This window comes from Lithobates pipiens, unplaced genomic scaffold (genome assembly GCF_037356315.1).
Source record: "Lithobates pipiens isolate NorthernLeopardFrog02 unplaced genomic scaffold, aLitPip1_a1.2 Scaffold_13, whole genome shotgun sequence".
Classification (NCBI taxonomy): Eukaryota; Metazoa; Chordata; class Amphibia; order Anura; family Ranidae; genus Lithobates; species Lithobates pipiens.
In genome coordinates, this window is record NW_027507718.1 from 350,944,983 (window position 1) to 350,961,194 (window position 16,212).

Below are 16,212 nucleotides of genomic sequence, written 5' to 3' on the forward strand. Positions count from 1 at the left end.
CTGAAACGTACAGCAAAGCATGCATTTTTTGTGCTGCTTGCAATGCATTCAAAAACACACAGATATGAATGGAGCTCATTCTTCTTATGTAAACATACCAAATTCACTTTCAGGCCCCATTCATACCTAACATAGTGGGAGCGCATGATTTTAGCTAGTTGTTTCCGTTGATCGAAATAGGCTGCCCTACATGCTGCAAAGTAGTTCATGGGACATTTTGGTGGGTTGCACTTTTTTTTTACTGTGCATTTTGCTGAGTTTGCCACTCGTTTATTTAATTTGGCAAAATGTGTTTCCCTCTGTGTTTTTCAGGTGCCAATAACAATTAATGACCCAGAAAGCCCAACTAGTTACTTTTAGGTGTATAATGTATACACTATACAATCTGATTGTACAATGTCGGTATAATATACTTTATATTTACCAAAACTATATAATAGGAGGGCACACCATCTATCCAATCACTCTGTATCCAGTTAGGCAGGCTCTTGCGCTACATTCTTGATGGTAGATCTAAAGAAGATTATACAATCAGATTGTATAGTGTATGGTGAGATTTACAGAACCCAGGACATACTGTTTTCAATACTACAGTTCTATCCCCATAGGCTGTTATCTGATTGTTTTGCTCCTCCACACGCTGCCAAATGAAAAATCACTGCCTGTTTATTTAGTGAGAATGGTGTTCACTGATTGCAATAGAAAAATCATGCACTTGAGGAGGTGGGGGGTAGTGCTCTGGGGGGTGGGAAGGCAGATGCAGGGTATGTGCTAATCAGGTCAGCTGGTGAACTCCAAAGGTCTGTCCAGGAAGTAATGGAGTTTTTTTTATACAGCCAGGGTTGTGTAGGATAATTTAAAAGCATTTTTTATTTCTGCAGAAGTACATTAATGGTATATTGGTACATATGGGAGCTGAAGTTTAGGGGAAAAAAAGGTGAACTTAGCCTTTTAGCCCAATTCATTCCTGCCTTGGGTATTTCATTGTGATTGTTATTAGAGGAATTGAAAAAGAGAGTAAATTACACAGGGCAGGCTTCAGAAAGTACACATCTATTACCAGTGCTGGGACAAGGTAATTTGAGCCCCAGGCAAACATGCCAAACTGCGCCCCCCTATCAAGATGTTTGAGCATTCATTATGTGTCAACAAAAATCCCCCCACTAAAAATCTGAGCATTAATTCCCCCTCCTCCCAGTACAAATATTCCCCCCTACTAAAATACCCATTCTCAGCACAAATCTTTGCCCCCCCATTTACCAAATCCCCCAGCTCAAATGCCCCCCCCCAAAAAAAAACCCTTCTAGCATTTACCACTATAATTTCCCCTCCTAGCACACATCTTCTCTCCCCACTTCAAATCCTCCCCTCTCAGCACAAAGACCCCCTAATTTCCCCACCTAGCACAAATCATCTTCTCCCCATTCCCCCTCTCAACACAAAATTCCCCTAAATCTCCACTCTTAGCTAGGGGTGCTGAAATTAATTGTTGCATCGGGATTCGGGTGTCCCCGATTCGGCATCGATGCATAAGGACCGGAAAATCGATTGCGGGTGACGTCATAAAAACTTGCCCCACCCCTGCCAGGAAAGCACTCCGAGCATAGTTTTTAAATGACTTTTTTTAAATAAATGGCGACTTACAGTGAATGATGTGCCCCGCTGTATATGCTTTTAAAAAAAATGTGTCACTTGATTTCCGAAATTCACAGTAAATACATCCCTATCATGTGCCGTGCTGAGCCCGGCCCGCCTCTCGCCTCCCGCCTCCCTCCTCTTTCCTCTCACGTCTCTCGAGTCCTGACGTCAGCGGGGAATTCTTAGCCCCGCCTGCCTCTCTTCTGATATGATAACTATAGTCAGCAGGCGGGGCTGAGAATTCCACGCTGACGTCAGGACTCGAGAGATGAGAGAGGCGGGAGGCGAGAGGCGGGCCGGTGTTGTGCCGAGAATGGTTTCCATGTCGAAATATGTTCCCCCTGGCTCTCGGCTCAAACCTGAACTCCGCCTGTCCAGCCCTCTGCACTGCAGCTCCACCTCCTCCTCTACCCCGAATGCAAATCACATTTCCACCGTCCCCTGTACAATATTATTAGTCTATTCTATACACATATATATGTATGTGTATTACTCCATCCATACATAGTATAATATAATATATAATATATATATATATATATATATATATATATATATATATATATATATATATATATTGTATGTATTAGTCCATCCACACATATATGGTACAATATTATTACTCCTTCCATATAGTTCCGATCTGAGCCGAGAGCCAGGGGGAACAGATTTAGACGGGGAAACCATTCTCAGCACAACACCGGGCACGGCATATGATCGGGATGTATTTACTGTAAAATGCGGTATAGTGACACATTTTAAAAAAAAGTACATACTTTTCTTAATAAATACAGCGGGGCACATCATGCAATGTAACAGTAAGTAGAGTACAAATGGGTTTGTACTCTACTTACACCTCACGCTGGCTGCATTTGACGGGCACAGGTGGCTGCATTTGACGGGCACAGGTGGCTGCGTTTGAAGGGCACAGGTGGCTGCATTTGAAGGGCACAGGTGGCTGCGTTTGACGGGCCCAAGCGGAAGTGAGAGCTCGTCAGTAATCATGATGCATCGTGATGCATCGCAGAATCTAAACGAATCGAATCGTTGAACGGATATTCGTAATCGAATCGAATCGTGAGCCCAGTGAAGATGTGCACCCCTACTCTTAGCACATCCCCTCCTAGAGCCATACATACCCCCTGCTGCACCCGATTCCCCCTTCCAACACAAATCCCCTTCCCAAAATCTCCTTGTGGCACCCCCCTCACATGATACCACAGTACCCAGGTCAAGAGCCCCTCCTGCCTACCCCTTGTCCCAGCCCTGCCTATTACCTTCCTGTTAAACGTGGTCTGTGAGCAGTAGGCTTGTGCAATTCGTTTCGTAACGAATCGAAATTCGGCCGAATTTTGCATCTTTCGGACATTCGGATGCATCCGAATGTCCGAATAAAAAAATAACAAATTACAACGAATACGAAAGAAATATAACGAATGAATTCGAATGAATTCAACATGATTCGAAATTATTTCAACCGCATTCGAAATTATTTCAACATGATTCGACATTATTTCAACTGCATTCGAAATGATTTCAACATGATTCGACATTATTTCAACCGCATTCGAAAATATTTTGTGACCCGACTTTAGGGCCATGTATCTCGGGGTCACTTGGTGCTAGACACTTCTATGGAGACACTTCTATGGGTTGATGTCACATGGGGACTATGACATCGTAAGGGGGCGGGGTCACCATGTGACACCAACCCATGTGACATAAAGCCATGTGACACCGCCCCATTGTCCCTATATAAGTGGCTGCGCAGTGCGTCCCTGGCATTCCGGCCGGAGAGATCGTCGAGGCAACATCTCCTGGAGAAGAAGAAGAAGAAGAAGAAGAAGAACGGAAGGCGGCGGCGGCGACAGAAGACCGGGCCACCGCCTGTAAAAGAGCTATAAGAAGGCGCGGTGGCCCGGCAGAAGAACCGAAGAGGGGGACAAGACCCCCGAAGTCGGGAGAAGAGGCCGGCGGCGAGGAGGAAAGCCGGACTCCTCCGCTAGCAAAAGAGCTACAAGAAGATAGCGGAGGAGTCCGGCGAGAAGACCCCCGAAGACGGAAGACCCCCGGAGCTGTGCAATAAAGTATTTTATCTCCCGGATTCCGATAAGCCCCCCGCCCGCAGACCCCGACAACCAACGGCCAGGGTTGTCGGGAAGAGGCCCTTGTCCTCATCAACATGGGGACAAGGTGCTTTGGGGTGGGGGGGCCGCGCGGCCCCCCCTTCCCCAAGGCACCCCCCCATGTTGAGGGCACGCGGCCTGGTACGGCTCAGGAGGGGGGGGCGCTCGCTCGCCCCCCTTTCCTGGCCGGCCGGGTAGCGTGCTCGGACAAGGGTCTGTTGTGGACTTGGGGGGGACCCCCACGCCGATTTTTTTCGGCGTTGGGGTTCCCCTTTAAGTCCATACCAGGCGGCGGGGTCAGTGACGTCTCCTTCGCGGGCCCCGCCTACCTGGAGACGCGCTCGAAATGAGCGGACTTTCCTCCGTGTGTGTGGGCGAGTCCGTTCATTTCAAAAGTAGGGCGGATAGTATGGCGGACTTAGTACGCCGTATTAGTCCGCTCAAAAAGTGGTGTGTGTGGTCAAGTCCGTTCATTCGAAAGTATGACGGACTGTCCGTCGGATTGTCTGACGGACTAAGTTGGCCAGACAGTCCGCCCGTGTGTACGCGGCTTAATACTAACACGAAAGGTATTTCTTTTTTCTATTACCATTAAGAAAACGACAGCAAGGTGTAAATGAGAAACTGATCTAAACGCTACATTTTCAGACGACCAATGGTTATCAGCCTTTAAAGCAATACAAACCTTGACACACTGTATTCAACACTGGGGGATGACAATAAAAATTGTCAATAGGTGGCAATACACACCTTATAGATTGTCAAAATATTTTCTAAGCTCTTTACCGTACTGTTGGAGACAATGCGGTCAAATAGGAAATCTGTTACACATGTTTTGGGATTGTCCGAATATACACAGTTTATGGAATCAAGTGTTTGGTCTAATCTCTTCTATCACTGGAGTACTATCCTCCCCGTCGCCAGCTCTGGCATTGCTACATATAGATATTGATAAATTCCCACATGAACATAAGGCGGTAGTTAGCCATATTCTATTAGAGACCCGAGCGTATATATTACACACATGAAAAACGAATACTACCATTAAAGTGGTTGTAAACCCTTACAACACACTTTGACCTACAGGTAAGCCTAGATTAAGGCTTACCTGTAGGTCCAAGAAATATCTCCTAAACCTACACGTTTAGGAGATATTTGCCGAAAGACAGGCACTGCTGTCTACAGCGCATGCGCCGTAGACAGTGGCGCACTGAGCGCGGCACCGTCAACGGCGATATGCCACGCGTGGCTGCTCCCGTGCGCATGCGCGGGAGTTACGTCATCGCGGCTTCGCCGAATGACAGCGGCGGAGCAGCGAGACCCACCTAGAAGATGGATGAGCCGGACTACAGGGGACAGCAGTGACTTCGCTGGCTCCTGTGTCAGGTAAGTGACACATAATGGACTACTATACGATGCATAGTAGTCCATTATGCTTTACCTTTGCAGGGAATGAAAGAGGAAGTAAATTCATCAGGGTTTACTTCCTCTTTAATCTTTTTGATATCTCCAAAGCAGTCCACAGGAATTACACATTTGAACGCCTTCTTGCTATTAATTCTTTACAAATTGAGATAAATTTGATAAAAGGTGGTCCATATGGCCTAAAAGTGATACATCCTGAGAGGTAAATAGAACACTTGATCCCAAACAGAAATTTTCGGTATCGATCACATTGATATCTAGTTACATGCTTTTACAGGTCAGATTTTATGCTTCTGATAGTTTATGATGGAATCCCACCATGCTCGTTCATATATTACATAAGACAGACTGTGTATATCGCACTTCTTTTTGATCTTTTATTTTGTTATGCAATTCCTTCTCTTTGTTTTTAGTTTATTGTATTCGATATAAACTTCAATAAAAATCTATTGATGAAAAAAATATTGAAACAAACATTGATACATTGTTGCAGCCCAATATTTTCATTGGTGATTTTGAAGCAGGCCTTATAAAATAATAATGTTTTTCACAAGTACTTTTCAACAAAAACTCTTCTTGTTCAATCTACTAATAAACCCCTGTTATCTCTTGCTCTAATTTCCTACTTCCCCTTAGCTTTGTACATTGTTCATATGAATTTATTTTGTGTTTTCAATCATTTTGTTTATTCTTTTTGTTTAGCACAAGCAATAAGGTAACAAATACCGCAATTTTAAAAAAATGCAGAAAACTACTTTAATTTAATTAGTAAATAAATTTTTTTCCAGAAACATAATTTTGGTGCCATGATAAAATGGGAAAAATTCTGAATAAAATACGAACTATAATATCTAGATTATAATATCTAGATTATTTTGTGTTATTGAATATATAAAATCTATAATAACATAAGATTATCACAGGCTAAACTGGTAAATATTGTGTATTTATTTTAATAGAAATTTAAATGGGACTTTTGCATACAATTCCACCAAAATTAAGGCTTCACCCCCCAAAAGAAAAAATGTATGCCTTATTTGTCACACATATTTTAAATCTAAGATATAAAATTAGCAGCAGTTAATGAATACTTAACCCTATGTTAATATTCCCATATGTTTCAAATGTCCATATTTCAATTATAGAGCATGAAACAGTCCATACATGTGGTTCATGGACAGCATAAATCCAATTAGGGTTCCCGTCACCACACCTCGTGAGACCTCTGCCCAATGGTAATGAACTCACCAGAAATCCTTAAACAATGCACCCATATTACAATCTGTGCTTTGCATCGGGAGGTGTCCTTCATCTAAGACCCCTTTCACACTGGAGGTGTTTTTCAGGTGCTTTAACGCTAACAAATAGTGCCTGAAAAATGCCTCATCTGCAATCCCAGTGCGAAAGCCTGAGTGCTTTCACACTGTGGTGCTGTGCTGGCAGGATATAAAAAAAAGTCCTGCAATCAGCTTCTTTGAGGCATTTTAGGAGAGGTGTATACACTGCTCCTAAAGCACCCCTGCCCATTGAAATCAATGGGCAGAGCCTGAAAAGCACCTCAACAGCGGTCCTTTTAACCCTTTATTCGATAAAAAAACTAAAACTAGCGGTGCATTACTGCTGATGCCCCCGTGCTGTCAGTGTGAAAGGGCTCTAAATATCTCTCACGAATGAAGGTGATAAAAACAGGAATTTCACAGGAGAAATCAAATCCAGGGGATGTCAGTGAGTGTAGGGCAGGGGTCTTCAAACTATGGCCCTCCAGTTGTTCAGGAACTACAATTCCCTTCATGCCTAGCCATGTCTGTGAATGTCAGAGTTTTACAATGCCTCATGGCAGGGTTCTCAAACTGGTGGCCCTCCAGCTGTTGCAAAACTACAAGTCCCATAATGCCTCTGCTTGTAACTGTCAGCCTTGCAATGCCCCATGGGACTTGTAGTTTTGCAACAGCTGGAGGGCCACCAGTTTGAGACCCCTGCCTCATGGGATGTGTAGTTCCACAAGAGCTAGAGGGCCATAGTTTGAAGACCCCTGGTGTAGGGGCTTCATAAGCCCGTCCCGCTGTGGTCATCTCCTCTTGTAGGGCTGTTCCAGGCCGGCTGGATGGTCAGGTATGGGAAGAGCTCAAAGCGAGGGCTGGAGCTCCATGTTGTTATGGAGTTGTAACTGTCATCCAAATACCTTCTGTGTTGTCATCTTATTACATGCACTGCTGGCAGAGACTAAAGCTGGCCCTAGACACGTAGCTGGCTGAACAAAACAAACAGATTCTTCCTTTTACACAAACAAAGTAAATGGAGGAACTCTCTTCGCCAAGAGATAGTATTCTGACAGTAGAACCTGCTGCTGTTAGAATACACTGATCAGCAGCTGCGGCCATTGATCTACAAACATTTTCCAGCATGTCCCTTTGACAGAAGTCATTCAAATAATTGATATCTGTTGAGCAGGGAATTCTGAGATGGGAATGAGGGACACCTATTAGCAGTGCATTTTTTATTCAACTATATAGATCAGACTAAAATGAGGGATAAATGAGAAGGCGAGAGAGACAGAGGGACATTGTTCCAAATCAGGGATAGTCCCTTGAAATCAGGGACAGCTGGGAGCCCATTTTAACAATCATTTAAACATATTTATAGCATATTTCTGTGTTTAAGAACTATACTGGAAACAGGTATTAAAACTATTTAATCAATAGCTTAGACCTTTTTATGTAAAGGTGTCTTTCAGAACAATAGTCCATGTAGCCTCACAACCACCGAATGTTAAATTATTATGTGATCGTTAACTTACTAGTAAAGGACATCTGATTTGAGTTAGTTGAGTTTTGCATTTCTTTAATATTTGTACTGAGAAACCTTATGAGTTTTGACTTACTTCTCTGCTCACTCAACATAAATAAAACGTGTATTATCCTTTAAAAACATTCAAACAATGAATATGCTAGTTTCACCTGCATAATGGGTTCATATTTACATAGTAAATCAGACAGGAGGTGATCCTTGTACAGTAAATAATAATTGCTTTACGTTTATGCATACAAAATGTTGATTATAAATCTGTGAAGTGTGTCTAATTGTAAATACGAAGATGCACTATTATAATCTCTAGCCACAATTATATATTCATTAATAGCTACAATCATTTAATATTGTTGAAAACAACTTGTAGAAGCATTAAGTTTCTCAATGAATTATTAATGCATAATGATTACAAAATGAATATGGAAAACAAATTGGTATATTTTGCTGCATTTCATGGCCACTTTAGCCTGCAGCTACTTAATGGCCCATTCACACGTGCAGACCGTTCAGATCCGCCTCTCAGATCTGAAAGGTCGCTCCATACATCTCTATGGAGCGACAGATGTCGACCGATCCACCTCGAGCAAAATCCAGACGGATGGAAATCCTATTTTCCATCTGTCTGGTGGATCGGATGAAAATGAACAGGCGGTCCGTAATCATCCGATCCCCCCCCACAGAGGAGAGCAGAGATCTGACAGGTCTGTCCCTGCACAGTGTGCAGAGACGGACTTGCCATCCGCCGGCTCAGCGGGGATCAACGGATCGATCCCTGCTGAGCAAGAAGATGGCTTTATACGGATCCACACATCTGAAAGGGCCCTACGATTACTGTGGGTTTTGCACAGTGATAATATATAATATAACCAGTCTTTTTTTATTTATTTTTTATTTAGAGAAGCCAGGAAAATGCCCAGATGTCTATGAAACAAAATCAAAAATCCCATGCACTAGTGATCATGATTGTCCAACAAGTCTGAAGTGTTGCTCTAACCAGTGTGAAGAACCTCTAAAACGGTAATAACCTCTCATTTGTTTTTTCTGTATACTGGTCATGCAGTCAAGATTAGGGCTGAGCCAGACGTGCCAAGGTTCTGAGAAAATTACTAAAGTTCGGGTGCTAAATCTGAACTCCACTGCAGTCAATGGTAACCAAGTGTTAAAAAAAAAGCAATGCCCATTTTCTAGGCTAATAGACAAGAAATTGTCAAACAAATGGAATGGGGGGCTGGACACTGCTCTCAGGAACATGTTCCAAAGCTAAAATTAAGGTGGCCCTATTGCTTCTTTGCCTGTTGGCTAAGATTAAGTGTAGTATCTTTTCTTATCAGTTTAGAATCTGATACGTCCCCTACTTGGGGACCATGTATTGCAGGGGCGTACCTGGAGCATTTGGCACCCGGAGCGGATCCTATATTTGGCACCCCCCCATTAAAATTTAAAAAATGCCCCACTGTGCCCCCTGCATCCTTCAGTTTCTCTTTGTCACTACTGCGTACCCTCTCTCCACAACTGCACCTCTGGACCCCTTTACATTTCACAGCACCCTGCCCCTCTGGACCCCTTTACATTACACAACACCCTGCCCCTCTGGACCCCTTTACATTACACAACACCCTGCAGCTCTGGACCCCTTTACATTACACATCATCCTGTAGCTCTGGACCCCTTTACATTACACATCACCCTGCACCTCTGGACCCCTTTACATTACACAAGACCCTGTACCTCTGGACCCCTTTACATTACACAAGACCCTGTACCTCTGGACCCCTTTACATTACACAACACCCTGCACCTCTGGGCCCCTTTACATTACAGAGCCCCCTGCGCCCCTTGGCCCCTTTACATTACACAAAACCCTTATCCTCTGGACCCCTTTACATTACACAGCACCCTGCAACTCTGGACCCCCTGCATGTTACACAGACCCCGCTTCAGTGCAGCCCCCCATTCAGTGCAGACTCCCTTCAGTGTAGCCCCCCATTCAGTGCAGACTCCCTTCAGTGTAGCCCCCATTCAGTGCAGACTCCCTTCAGTGTAGCCCCCCCATTCAGTGCAGACTCCCTTCAGTGTAGCCCCCCATTCAGTGCAGACTCCCTTCAGTGTAGCCCCCCATTCAGTGCAGACTCCCTTCAGTGTAGCCCCCATTCAGTGCAGACTCCCTTCAGTGTAGCCCCCCTTCAGTGCAGCCCTCTCTTTAGTGCAGCCCCCCTTTTCAGTGCAGCCCTCTCTTCAGTGCAGCCCCCCTCTTCAGTGTAGTCCCCGTTCAGTGCAGCCCCCCTTCAGTCTAGCCCCCTCTCTTCAATGCAGCCCCCCCTTCAGTGCAGCCCCCCTTCAGTGCAGCCCCCTCTTCAGTGCAGCCCCCCCTCTTTAGTGCAGCCCCCCCCCTCTTCAGTGCAACCCCCTCTTCAGTGCAACCCCCTCTTCAGTCTAGCACCCCTCTTCAGTATAGCCCCCCCTCTTCAGTCTAGCACCCCCTCTTCAGTCTAGCACCCCCTCTTCGGTGCACCCCCCCTTTCAGTACCTCAGATCAGCACAGCGGCACATGCTCAGCACTGGGTGGGGATCTGAGTCAGCAGATCCCCTCCCCCTGTTTACACATAAACAGAAAGGAGGGGGAGGCAGCTGCTCGGCTGTGCCTGCCTGTGTGACATCCGTGATCACACAGACAGACAGCCCACGGCCATGAGAGGAGGGGATGGAAGGAGCACCCGTGTCACCCTGCACCCCCCTGCACCCCCTCCCCCTTGCATCACAACGCGATAGCTAAGCTCGCCTCTCTTCTCCCTGCGCCTGTCACTGTGCTAACCCGCAGCGCTGCCACCGCTATAATCGCGGAGGGGGTTCCAGCCTGACACCCCCCCCCCCCAGTGTGTAGTACCCGGGGCGACCCGCACCCCCCACCCCCTACTTAGTACGCCTCTGATGTATTGAATGGATTTTTGGAACGAGGAGATGGACGAGGAACTTCCTCTGTCCACTCCACGCTTCAACCTGATATTGCAGTACCTCCGGGACCGGTGCACCAAAAAAATAAAAAAATAAAATAAGGGGGCACCAGATACCTGCTCCCTATGTGATACGTAAGGGGTACATTGCACCCTTACTCATTCACAAAAAGTGTAATAAGAAACACTTTTTGACAAGTTCTTTATTAAAAAAATAAACAACAAAAAGGTCTCACAATGTCAAACACATTGTCCAGCAATGCAGGTCCATGTCCCAATGAAGGACACCCGCCAAACTTGCCAAAAGAATTCTGTCACTCCATTTGCTGCAAATAACTCCACAACTCCAGTCCCTGCCACTAGAAGTACTCAAAGTGTGGGGTGGTATACCCAGTGATGTTACTGACCAAATACTGTATGCCTATGTGGTCACGCTTCCTTTATTTACATGGTTGGGGATTCCTGGCCAACAAGTAAATGGGGGGAGGTTACATTACTGGATGTTATGGACACAGCAGGTGCAGGCACATGCTGCTTCCTAAAAGTGATTCTAAACCCTAATACTGTAGCACTGCCACATCTAAATGATAGGGCATACCAGTAGCCTTTGATACATATGGGAAATGCTTTAAAAATTTAGTTATAAATACATTTTTAGCTTTATTAAGGGGTCACATTACTTTGTTCTATTTGCTTAGACCATGGTCTGGGCTAGGGATGGAGCTACACTGAACAGGTCACGTGTGATGTTGCCTCAGGCAGACTGGAACTTCATCAGGGTTAGATCACTGCCAGAACCTTCCCCTATCTAGATATCTAATTATCTGTGTTGGAATTTTGAGCCAATAGCCAATAAGTTCAATCAGTCAATGGGATCAATGTTCCTCTTCAAGGATAAAATGGATGTGGCAGTTGTTTTGGCACAAACATACATGTCAAAAAGAGCATGACTGATTATGTAAATATTGGGAGAATCTTCGAAAGTCTACAGCTTATTCTAATGTAGGCTTGACATCTATTGTAGACAACCTTATCTTAATGGCACAATACAGTTGTGCTCATAAGTTTACATACCCTGGCAGAATTTATGATTTCTTGGCAATTTTTCTGAGAATATGAATGAAAGCACAAAAACCTCTCACTCATTGCTAGTATTTGGCTGAAGCCATTTATTATAAATCAACTGTGTTTACTCTTTTTAAATCATAATCACAACAGAAACTACCAAAATGACCCTGACCAAAAGTTTACATACCCTGGTGATTTTGGCCTGATAACATGCACATAATTTAACATAAAGAGATTTGAATGGCTATTAAAGGTAACCATCCTTACCTGTGATCTGTTTGCTTCTAATTACTGTATGTGTATAAAGGGTCAATGAGTTTCTGGAATCCTGATTGACCCTTGCATCTTTCATCCAGTGCTGCACTGATGTTTCTGGATCCTGAGTCATGAGGAATGCAAAAAAATTGTAAAAGAACCTGCGGAAAAAGGTAGTTGAACTGTATAAAACAGGAAAGGGATAAAAAAAAGATATCCAAAGAATTGAGAATGGCAATCAGCAGTGTTCAAACTTTAATCAAGAAGTGGAAAATTAGGGGTTCTGTTGAAACCAAACCACGGACAGGTAGACCAACTAAAATTTCAGCCACAACTGCCAGGAAAATTGTTCAGGATGCAAATAAAAACCCACAAATAACTTCAGGTGAAATACAGGACTCTCTGAATATTTGTGGTGTGGCTGTTTCAAGATGCACAATAAGGAGGCACTTGAAGAAAGATGGGCTGCATGGTCGAGTCACCAGAAGAAACCCATTACTACGCAAATGCCACAAAGTATCCCGCTTACAATACACCAAACAGCACAGAGACAGCCTCAAACCTTCTAGCACAAAGTCATTTGGAGTGATGAGAACGAAATTGAGCTTTTTTTAGACTTGTGCATTCGTTTCGTACTGTATCGAAATTCAGACAAATTTTTCATTATTTGGAAATTTGGATGCATCCAAATTACATTAGTAATTTAACCACTTTCAGACCGGACCATTTTGCTGGTCAATGACCAGAGGTCTTTTTACAATTTGGCACTGCGCTGCTTTAACTGGTAATTGCGCGGTCATGCAATGTTGTACCCAAACAAAATTTGCGTCCTTTTCTTCCCACAAATAGAGCTTTCTTTTGATGGTATTTGATTGCCTCTGCGATTTTTATTTTTTGCGATATAAACGTAAAAAGACCGCAAATTTTGAAAAAAAATGATATTTTCTACTTTTTGTTATTAGAAAAATCCAATAAACTCAATTTTAGTCATACATTTAGGCCAAAATGTATTCAGCCACATGTCTTTGGTAAAAAAAAAGTCAATAACTGTATATTTATTGGTTTGCGCAAAAGTTGTCACATCTACAAACTAAGGTACGTTTTCTGGAATTTACGCAGCTTTTAGTTTACGACTGCCTATCTCATTTCTTGAGGTGCTAAAATGGCAGGGCAGTACAAAACCCCCCCAAATGACCCCATTTTGGAAAGTAGGCCCCCTAAGGAAATTGATAAGAGGCATGTTGAGCCCATTGAATATTTTATTTTTTTGCCTCAAGCGATTGAATAATGACAAAGTTGTCACTAAATGATATATTGCTCACACATGCTATGGGCATATGTGAAATGACACCCCAAAATAAATTCTGCTGCTTCTCCTGAGTACGGGGATACCACATATGTGGTACTTTTTGGGAGCCTAGCCGCGTACGGGGCCCCGAAAACCAAGCACCGCCTTCAGGCTTTCTAAGGGCGTACATTTTTGATTTCACTTCTCACTACCTATTACAGTTTTGAAGGCCATAAAATGCCAAGATGGCACAAAACCCCCACAAATGACCCCATTTTAGAAAGTAGACACCCCAAGCTATTTGCTGAGAGGCATGTTGAGTCCATGGAATATTTTATATTTTGCCACAAGTTGCGGGAAAATTACAAACTTTTTTTTTTTTTTTTTTTTTACACAAAGTTGTCACTAAATGATATATTGCTCACACATGCTATGGGCATATGTGAAATGACACCCCAAAATAAATTCTGCTGCTTCTCCTGAGTACGGGGATACCACATATGTGGGACTTTTTGGGAGCCTAGCCGCGTACGGGGCCCCGAAAACCAAGCACCGCCATCAGGCTTTCTAAGGGCGTACATTTTTGATTTCACTTCTCACTACCTATTACAGTTTTGAAGGCCATAAAATGCCAAGATGAAACAAAACCCCCACAAATGACCCCATTTTAGAAAGTAGACACCCCAAGCTATTTGCTGAGAGGCATGTTGAGTCCATGGAATATTTTATATTTTGCCACAAGTTGCGGGAAAATTACAAACTTTTTTTTTTTCACAAAGTTGTCACTAAATGATATATTGCTCACGTATGCCATGGGCATATGTGAAATGACACCCCAAAATAAATTCTGCTGCTTCTCCTGAGTACAGGGATACCACATATGTGGTACTTTTTGGGAGCCTAGCCGCGTACGGGGCCCCGAAAACCAAGCACCGCCTTCAGGCTTTCTAAGGGCGTTACAGTTTTGAAGGCCATAAAATGCCAAGATGGCACAAACCCCCCCCAAATGACCCCATTTTGGAAAGTAGACGCCCCTAAATTTAGGGGTACACTAGTGAGACTAGGTAATAAATGGCGGGTGCCCTGAAACTATAAAAAAATAACTAACCAACCAGCGTCACCTGTAACAGTTATATGGTGATCACTGGTGAAAGGGTTAACTAGGGGGCAATCAGGGGGCTTTATGCGGTAGTATATGGGGGTCCCTGGCGCTATAAAAAGCTGCGGCGAACCTAAATACCTACCTGCCTAACTAGCGTCACCTGTGACACTAATACATCGATCAGAAAAACGATCACTTATTAGGCTGGGTTCACACTGGAGTGATGCGGGAACGCCACGAATCCGCGGCGGTTTCCCGCATCGCATGCCTCCCGGCGGCAGTTCACACTGCCCTATGCGAACTGCTGGGAGTGTCAGTGAAATGTTAATAGAAATTGAAAAAAAATGCGGCGCTACCTAAAAGTGCTAAACCATATATAATAAATGATACTCCCAAAGAAATAAAAAATATATAACGTGAATAAGATAAGATAATATCCACTATATGCAACATAGATAATATATAACATATATCAGTGTAAATAATCCAAATAAACGTGCAACCAATATATGTGAAGAAATGATAAATTGAAATCCGTGAAATAATCAAGTGATTAAATAAAATTAATCTGCATTAGTGATCCAAAACCAAACGTACAAAAAAAAAAAAAAAATATATATATATATATATATATATATATATATATAGGGTGAAAGTTCATATACAAAAAATCCGGTGATAGTTTAAGTTTAAATAATCAATATAAACACGTGATTGTCCATAAAATAACGTGCACTAATGGTTGGTATATTTGCAAAAATAAAGTTCATGCAAAAAGGTGTAACGATCAATTCCCAAAAAGTGGCAATCCACTGCAAACTTCAGTGCTTAATGGGTGCACCAACTATTTCCCCCAGCCTCTCACCTCCAATAACTGGTAAATAGGCACTGTGTACAAAAAATCCGGTGATAGTTTAAGTTTAAATAATCAATATAAACACGTGATTGTCCATAAAATAACGTGCACTAATGGTTGGTATATTTGCAAAAATAAAGTTCATGCAAAAAGGTGTAACGATCAATTCCCAAAAAGTGGCAATCCACTGCAAACTTCAGTGCTTAATGGGTGCACCAACTATTTCCCCCAGCCTCTCACCTCCAATAACTGGTAAATAGGCACTGTGTATAAGGATAGCTGCTGGTTTCTTATTCATTCAGTCACCCTGCTCCACCGCTGTTAGTGTTTCACTGTATGGCTGTATATTACATGCCCTCCCAGTAGCTCCAAGATATCCAGGCAGTATAGAATAGAAGAATATAGAGGGCTCTCATGTGTAGTAATTCGCCATTTTATTGTAATAAGGATAAAATACACACTTACATTAACATAAACAGCAGAGTATGCAGCAGACGCGGACTTCCGGTTTCGGCCGTAACCGGAAGTGATAGGTCCGACACCCAATTCCTTCCCTGACGCGTTGCGTTACAGAACGTAACTTTTTCAAAATCGGGCCCCCCACCCGCGGGAAGGCAGGGACGTACAGGTACGCCCATATGCCTGCCCGTGCCATTCTGTCGACGTACATCGTCGTGCGGCGGTCGGCAAGTGGT

General features: G+C 43.5%; 1 protein-coding gene and 1 pseudogene across 1 annotated transcript in view; both read left to right on the forward strand.

Annotated features, from left to right (window-relative positions):
• The window catches only part of LOC143973893 (uncharacterized), a 68,318-nt gene that overhangs the window by 36,679 nt on the left and 15,427 nt on the right, over positions 1-16,212 (forward strand). The window contains exon 6 of the mRNA XM_077474772.1: positions 8,894-9,014. Within this exon, the coding sequence (XP_077330898.1) occupies positions 8,894-9,014 (121 nt within the window). The remainder of the gene's footprint in view (positions 1-8,893; positions 9,015-16,212) is intronic.
• Positions 9,277-9,391, forward strand: LOC143979941 (U2 spliceosomal RNA; annotated as a pseudogene).